The sequence below is a fragment of the Pygoscelis adeliae genome, unplaced genomic scaffold (assembly GCF_000699105.1).
Source record: "Pygoscelis adeliae isolate BGI_AS28 unplaced genomic scaffold, ASM69910v1 Scaffold117, whole genome shotgun sequence".
NCBI lineage: Eukaryota > Metazoa > Chordata > Aves > Sphenisciformes > Spheniscidae > Pygoscelis > Pygoscelis adeliae.
Window position 1 is genome coordinate 4,680,939 of NW_008825270.1, and position 7,946 is coordinate 4,688,884.

At 44.0% G+C, this 7,946-nt stretch overlaps 1 protein-coding gene across 1 annotated transcript in view; it reads right to left on the bottom strand.

Annotated features, from left to right (window-relative positions):
• Positions 1–200: 200 nt before the first annotated feature.
• SLC39A13 (solute carrier family 39 (zinc transporter), member 13) overlaps positions 201–7,946 on the bottom strand; it is a 16,240-nt gene continuing 8,494 nt past the window's right edge. Inside the window, exons 6-10 of the mRNA XM_009329710.1 lie at positions 5,563–5,652; positions 5,145–5,195; positions 4,783–4,915; positions 4,549–4,648; positions 201–3,063 (exon numbers count right to left, since the gene is read on the bottom strand). Coding sequence (XP_009327985.1) covers positions 2,988–3,063; positions 4,549–4,648; positions 4,783–4,915; positions 5,145–5,195; positions 5,563–5,652 — 450 coding nt within the window. The 3' untranslated portion in view covers positions 201–2,987. The remainder of the gene's footprint in view (positions 3,064–4,548; positions 4,649–4,782; positions 4,916–5,144; positions 5,196–5,562; positions 5,653–7,946) is intronic.

Consider the following 7,946-nt stretch of genomic DNA (forward strand, 5'->3'; position numbering starts at 1 on the left):
GAACAGGAAACTGGATTAGAACCTTTTCTTCCAATTGTGAAAGTCTGAGGAGTGAAAAGTCTGTGAAAGAAAGGAGGGCAAGACAGAGCCCAGACTTCTCCAGACTGACTCAGGGATAGTGCTCTGTAATTCAAATGAAATTTGAATTGAATTCGTAGTTCAATGAAAAGTAGTAGCTTCAACAAAAAAAAACACAAACCCACACAGGAAACCATTTATTTCATCTCTATTGTCTCCATGCAGAGCAGACCAATACAGATGAAGGGGGAAAATGCATAAGAGCAGCTGAAAAAATAGAGCTAGAAAATATGATTCTCTCTGCATTTCCAAAAGTGACAAATGTGGTGGAGCGATGCTCCATTTCCTCCCAAGGCTCTCCATCCTCAGCCCCAGGGCTGATGTAGTGGAAAACTAACAAGCTCCTCCTTCCCACAAGCCCCATGCTACCTCCTACCAGGGTGTCTTCCCAAGAACCGCAGACTGTCCAGGCCTGTGGTAGCAGCCAAGAAAAACAACTCAGAAATTCTTTCTTCAGTGTCACCCACTTCACATTCCTGAACGCTGAGCACAAAATCCTGACTGTGGTTTTCAGTCTTGGCAAGGCTCAGTGCTGATGCAACAACGCCAACTCACGGGCACTCACCTGGCAACGCCTCAACTTAAATGCCAGCCTCACTTTGAGAAAGACATCTTGGGAAACAGCAGGCACATCTTTCTGTGCAAACCCGCTTCCTCCAGAGCCCTACTACAGGGTCCGCTTAGCTTCAGTCCCTGGGGGAGGGGGAGGGTAGGAGGGGGGGAGAGGAAAAACACACTCCAAAGCTAGAACTAGCGGGTTAGCATACTCCCCCAGTCCCTGCAGGCTAATCAGATTAATCCTCCTTCCAGGAAAGCAGGAAGCAGATGCTACCTTCAGACTTTGTGACAATTGAACGATAGAGGGAGTAGTTGGCAAAGGAAGGCAACTTTGTAAAGAGGAATAGAAAAATTGCACTAAGCCTCCCTCCTTGTTGCAGTGAAACTAGTTACTAATGTAAGCCTGGGGTAAGGAAAGCTGAAAAAGTTTTAGCCAGCAGTTCCTGGGCAGAGAGAACTGCAAGTATGAGCTCTCCAGCGCCCTCTGAAAAGTAGGACAGGAGCTGTCATAAAAAAAGAAATGTGTCAACAGTTCAGGAATCTCTTAGGGAAGTAAATGCCTCTGCTGTGGGCAGCATACCTGCCTCGTTGCTCTGACCCAAATCGCCCTCTCAAGGGATGAGCCCTCTTGTAAGGCCCTGTGCAGACTGGAGAGCTGTACTGATTTACAAAAGCTGTTTAAAGACAGAGCTGAGTTGGTGCAATTCGCATTGTTGCGAATTGTGTTTTGTGTCCAATGATTCTGCTAGTTCAATTAGACCTGTTTTTAAACAGATTTAAGCAAAGCGAGGATAAGCTCTGCAGAAGGGATGATCTAGTAATTGTGCACATCTCTGTGGCAACAAAACAACCCTGTGGAACGATGGCCTGGTCAGCCCCATGAGCTGGGATGTGGGCAAAGCACTAGAAATGTCATTTGTTTTTAGTGGTCTCAAATTACCAAAAATTTTATCCCAAGTGTCACACAACAGAAAACTCCTCTTAAAGCATACTTCTTGTCACCCTTTCATATCCCTTTCTCTCCTTACTTAGCACACAGCTTTTCCAGACCCATTTTTAAAAGTCTTTTCACCAGCAGTTTCACCCTTCCCCATTTCCCCCTCCCTCCAGTATTCTTTGCTGCTGTGCCCCTTCCTTTAAGGGCTGTCAGTATTATTTCTTATCCATTCATCCCCAGACTAACTCCATTGTGAGGTAAGAAGCCCAGAAATAGGCTACCATCTATATTTTTGGTTATAGCATGCTCTTAAATAGTCTACACTGAACAGAGGAAAAGCTAACCAGGGGTTATCGGCTGCTGACCGGGCTGTAGCGTTCAACTATTGCCCAAACTGCCCAGACCTCTGCCATGACAGTCTAGGGCTGCTGTAGCATGCCAGGCAGGGCTAACATGGTACACCTCAAGAGAGCTCTGAAACGTGGTGTGGGGCAGACGGTGGGTGAGTTGGGTCTCGAGATCAGGCTCAGAGCCATGCTCAGGTAATGGTTATGAGGAGAGGGAGCTCAGTTGCAACAACTACATGGCTTTCCTTCCAGATATAGGTGAACCGATAGTATGGCAATAGAAGAAACATTTACTGACCATTTTTCAGATAAACAGTTAGGCTGTGCTGGCAACTGGAGTGGTTAGAGCTGAGGCAAGTTATCTCCAAGCTGAGCCATTCAATTGTAGTGACCTATCCTAAAGTGCCTCAAGCTTTTGGCTCAATTTCAACATAAACAAATACAAAACAGAGCAAAGAGGTGGACTGTTGAGGCTAATACTACCTTTAGGAACAAGTGATGTCAATGAAAAGCTGGAGATCAAGTTGGAAAGGGTCCTTTCCCCTCTATCTCATAGCACCGTAACTTCTCACGGGTCGGGAGTTCTGGCTAAAGCTGTTAGTTTATTGTTGCTTTGCCATCCCTGTTCTGCCTCCAGCCCTTAGAGTGGTAAGAAAAGTTCTTCCTCTTCATCAGCTACAGGAATCGCCTCTTGTTTTCACACAAGAGCTTGGGAGGTGCAGTTCCATCAGAATGAGCCGAATGAAACACTGTCCATTTGCTGTGCAGCAGTTGTTCAGTTCATTTCTGCTTACTGTATCTTTTGCTCCATAAAAAAAGAAACACCAAAACAAACAAACAAACAAAAAACCCGGCAGCCCTGATGTGTGGATTTTTAGCAGAACAGGGATAGGAGAGCCAGGGAACGAAGTCCTGCACGCCCAGACCTCTTTCTCACCTGCTTCTCGTACTAGCAGCCAGATCTGCACGCACACACATAGGAAGTAACATTAGTGTTCCTTATTGCTTTGTAACAGCTCAGAGTCACTGTGGTGGCTCTGGGAGGCATCATGAGGCCTGCGCAGAGGTCACTCCATTGTGAGCGAGAGTAGCACCATGACTGTAATGCCTGTACACAGGAGCAGAATTTGCTGCAGGGAGTTCCTGGGAAAGAAACAGCAAAATTAGGAGCAGCCATAGACCAATCCCAATAGGCAGCAGTGTAGAGGCTCACAAACGGTTTGTTCTTTGCCCTTCCAAATCTACCACAAGGAGAATGCAACAGCTGTATGAAGCCATTAACACAGCTGAGAAGACTCCTTCCCAGCACCCCAAGCAAAGAAGCTGTCTATAAACGGACAGGTATTTGTTCCACTCAGCCACAAGGCCCAACTTCAGGTTTCAAAACCAATTTAAGCTGATTCAGTCATGCAGATACCCAGGTATATATTCCTGTCCTTTCTCTCACAAGAGAACCAGCACTTGTGCAGCATGTTCACAGACACTTTAGCGACCTCATCCAGCTAACAACTGCAGTTACGAAAATAAAACTGATGAATTTTGCCATTCTTTTAGCACTATCTCAGCTTTATGCTGGATTGACGTGACTATGTACCTACCACCTCTGCATACTCTGCCAACAGCTCTGCCAGCACAAGAAGTTACCAACCCAAAAGCAAGCTCCCAACTGGTCATTAACATTTCTCCACCAGAGGCTTCTGCCTCCTCAGATATAACTGTGGAGCTGTTTTTTGAGCACTTCCTTAACTGTTTCAGTCAAAATGAACTAGGTGAGCCAAGGCTTCTTACTTAAACTACTGAAGTTACCTGTCCCATTACAACTGAAATAAGAGGGAACATTCAGGGGCAGCTCTGCCAGCAGATCTGACAGGGCCTTTACTGTGGTACAGCTGGATTTGGACCTGCTACAGCCTTAATCAGACTGCAAGAAACAAGAATAATACAAATGAGGGGAGGCCAAATATACCAGAATATATATACCAGCGTACAAGACAAGACGACTGAGGTGGGATACAATAACACACTATGCAATGCTGAATGATAAAGAGAAGAAAACTATTATTTTCTACTCACACAGCAACACAGCAGCATCTAACCAAAATTAATAAGCAAGAGGCTAAAAAACAAATAATAAGCATCATTTAACACAGTGCAGTCAAGCTATGCAAACTTGCTGCCAAGGGGAGTTCACAGAAGCCCAAAGTAATGGATAGGGTCAAAAAGGGATGAGAGAAGCATGTGAAGGATAGGTTCACGTGTGGTTATCAGACACACCCCTCTATGGGGCCCTGGTTCAGACAGTCCCTAAACTAGTACATGCCAGAAGCTACAAGACAGACTGGGGAACAGGTCACCTTACTTTCTGAGCAACCTGCTCTAGCCGGTCATGCTACATACTGCGTTAGCACAATCTTTGGGACTGACCCAGTTGAAGGTTCTCATGTTTTATAGGGTCTTTGTAGTCCCATAAACGCAATAGCTAGCACAGCAGTCTATCCAGATTCCAGCCTTATCCATGGGATTTGGAAAACTGGCATTCATGTGCTCCCAGAACAGGCATGGGGAAGGGTTACATCCCTGCTCCCTGGCAGCAAGAATTGCTGCAGCAGAACAGAAGGGAGCACTTACCAAGGATTCTTTTCCTCCAGGAGATCAGGCACAACATTTACCAAGGCAATATACAGAAATCCTCCAGAAGTGAAAGGGAGGATCCAGGCTACCGTTTCCCCTGCACAAATACAGAAAGCTTTTGTTATTATTCAGACAAAGCCATGGGAGAGAACAGAGAAGGGAAAGAAGATACACACATGGGGATGATAGGCCCCCCTCTCCTACTCCTACAGAGGTCCCAGGGAGCCTTACCTGCTCCTTTTGGTGACTGAGCACATATTGCAAAGCAGGCTCCTAGAATCCCCCCCAGAGCTGTGGAAAGCTGCATCTTGGCTGCACTCCAGCGGTCAAAGCCAGCCCGAAGTAGGATTGCAAAGTCTCCAACCTAAGAAAACCAAGAGCTGACAGTTAATGAATATGAACATTCTCAGTCACAAAGGCCATCCGTAACAAGATCAGTGCTTCAAGACTGTTTCTAGTTTTCCATGCTGCCAGTCTCCCAGAGGGAGCAGCTTTCAAAGGGACAAGAAAATGTTAACCAGACCCAGCCCTCCTATTAGTAGACGAAGCACCCTTGTAATCCCTCATGATGGCAGGATACAAAACCGTCTCACCTCATGTGGGATTTCGTGCAGAAGAATGGCCATTGTGGTTAGGAATCCAACCTGTAGCAGAGGAGAAAAGGTGATTAGGAAACAGTCCCCCAGCTCTGAGATGAAACTTTCAGCAGCATGTCAAGGCCCCTTTCTCCAAGTTAAGACTTGTTACTCAGAGGTTAGAACTATCCAACAAAAGGGTAGATGAGCTAACCCTTCTCCTAATGCCAGTACAAATGACTAACATGTCCCAAGTTTGAAGAAGCTCTGCATCAGAGGCTCAGGATAGGGTTGCCTTTTACTGTAGTCTCCATTTTCTCAGAAACTTCCAGAAAATAGGAGGGAACTCCTCACATCTTTGGGTTTTTTGCATGTTGCATCACAGTTAAGAACAGGGCTCTCCAGTTCAGTACACAGCTGGTGGCAGAAACCTTACCTTTCTGCTAACCAGGAAGCTGGCTGCTACTGCCAGGCCGTGTGTAAAGTTATCGATGGTGTTGGCCAGCAGATTGAGGTATCCACTAATCTGCAAAGAGAAGGAAGAGCCCCTGATAAAGGAAAAGACATAACAAGATAAAAGAAAGCACATGGCTTAGACACAGTCACAATCAGATGGGAAAGGACAGGACATGGCACTTCTGGTGAAGATCTTAAAGTATGTCAGTGCTCAAGTACAAATTAAATGTTGTGTTCAGTTAGAGTAAACTAAGTTTTAGGGTAGGCAAGTATTGTCTGAGATTAGGATAATCATCTTATGCAAATTTCTAGAGCAAAGAGCTCTAGAAACAGAAAAAGAGAAAGGAAAAAGAAGAAAGCCAAAATACAAGAATATATCTGATTCTAAAGCGAACCAATTTTAGGTAACACTGACTAATTTACACAGGTGACTGGCTTCAAATATGACCTGACCTTGTTTTCTCGTCATGTACTTTAATATCCAACTGTTAAATATCTCCTCTTCAAAAGCTGGCAAGAACAATGCAACAGAACAAAATGCTGCTGAAATTGCTTTTTATAACTAAACAAATCTTCAAGCATTGTACTAAAAAAGATTGTGCCTGTGGGTTTGCTTTCCCTTAACAAAGAATAAAAAGAGAAGATAGTGATGACAGTCACCAAAAAAACACCTACTAGAAGGCTGGATAGCATGCATATGCATTTGCATATAAACACAATTCTTAAAATTACAAGCATAAAGCAGCTTCCTTCCTCAAAAGTCCATCTCCATGTTAGACTTCCCTATCATGCTAACTATGGTAATCTCCAGACAAATTCTGAGTAGTTGACCTAAAGTGATTTATGAGGGTACCACCCCAGCTCTTTTGCTCACAGGTGTTTGGGTTTTTTCCATTAGATTTAACAAAAACTACTGCATGTGGGTCGTGAGATACTGCAGTTCACTATATGGCACTGCAGTTTAAAATATTATCAAACCAGGTGTTAGCCAATACCTCAGGCTGTCTCTGGACTGCAAGAACTAAGCTGGCATACATTAACTCCAGATATAGGGCAGCACCCAGCGAGTGGAGAGACGGTCTAGAAACTGTGAGGCATTAACCTCTTACTTCACCATAGCATCAGGTGCCAAAGTTCAGCTGGAAAAACACAAGTGCTGATGGGTTTCATGAGCCCTTTTGATCTTCTGCTCTTCTCCGTTTCTATCAAACTCTGCTTGGGGCAACTTTTCTTCCTGCCATCTGTATGCCACAGCTCAGGTGGGGCTTTCTGTCAAGTCTCTCTCTCCAAAGCACCACCCTTCTGCAGGGCACTTCTACTGCACAATCTCAGGACATTTTTATAGGCTCTAAACTTTTAAAAATGCATTGATGATTAAATATGAAAATAAAGAATTAAGCAAAGCCTAACTACAGATCACGTGTAAGTAATAATCTAAGTAACATCTCCATAATGGATGCAGACGTTCCCTGCATGTTTTTGTAAGAAGGGGAACACAAAGGGATGCACGCGGGCAGACCCATGAACACAGCAGTCTTACTTCTCATTCCTCATTTTCAGTCAAATATGACTGTAAAATTTCTCCTTTTCATGTTGGGATTTTATGTGATTGCATTTTCCCCACAGGCTAATAATAATTATTCACATAAGTTTTACACAAAAATGCTTTCCCATACCACTGTATAGGGAAAAAATAGACTTCATGATTAAAACATTACGACTTTTTCTTGTCATGGCTTGGGCAAAAGCTGTCACTGAAAGAAGCAAAGGCTTGGAGTGCTCAGAAATAAATTGGGTTGATTTGACAGTTATGAGCCTCTGACATTTACATTCTGCGAATTCCTAATAGGATGTTCTCGTTGCTCATAAAGAGCACAGCCAGACGAAGTGTTTATGTTCATGCTTCAGAATTAATGTCATTGTGCAATGAAACATACTTCTACAAATCAGCAAGGAACCCATGTGCCACAGGGAAAAAGAAAGAATAAGCAAGGCAAAAGTACTCTACAATGTTTTTACTTGTTGAGGGAATAAAGTCTGCAATGCAGGACAGAACTGATCTATGTTTGGGTGCAAAGGAAGCCTCCCACCTGCAGTTTTCAAGCTAGGACAAATTATTACAGCAGCAGGTAATGAGCAGAAGTTCTAATACATATGGACAAAGGACGACTGATTACAGCTTACTAATCACCAAGCCCTGAAGGGAGACTTTGTTTGTTTGTTTAAACAGTATCTTTCCCTTTTTGTTTTCTGAAAAAAAAGGGGGTTACTGAGTGAATAGTAGAACCAAAGAAGTCTGGCTTGCTATGGCTTTCTCGGTTTTCTTTGCAAGCACCTACTTTGCTCACTTCCAGCAACACTCTT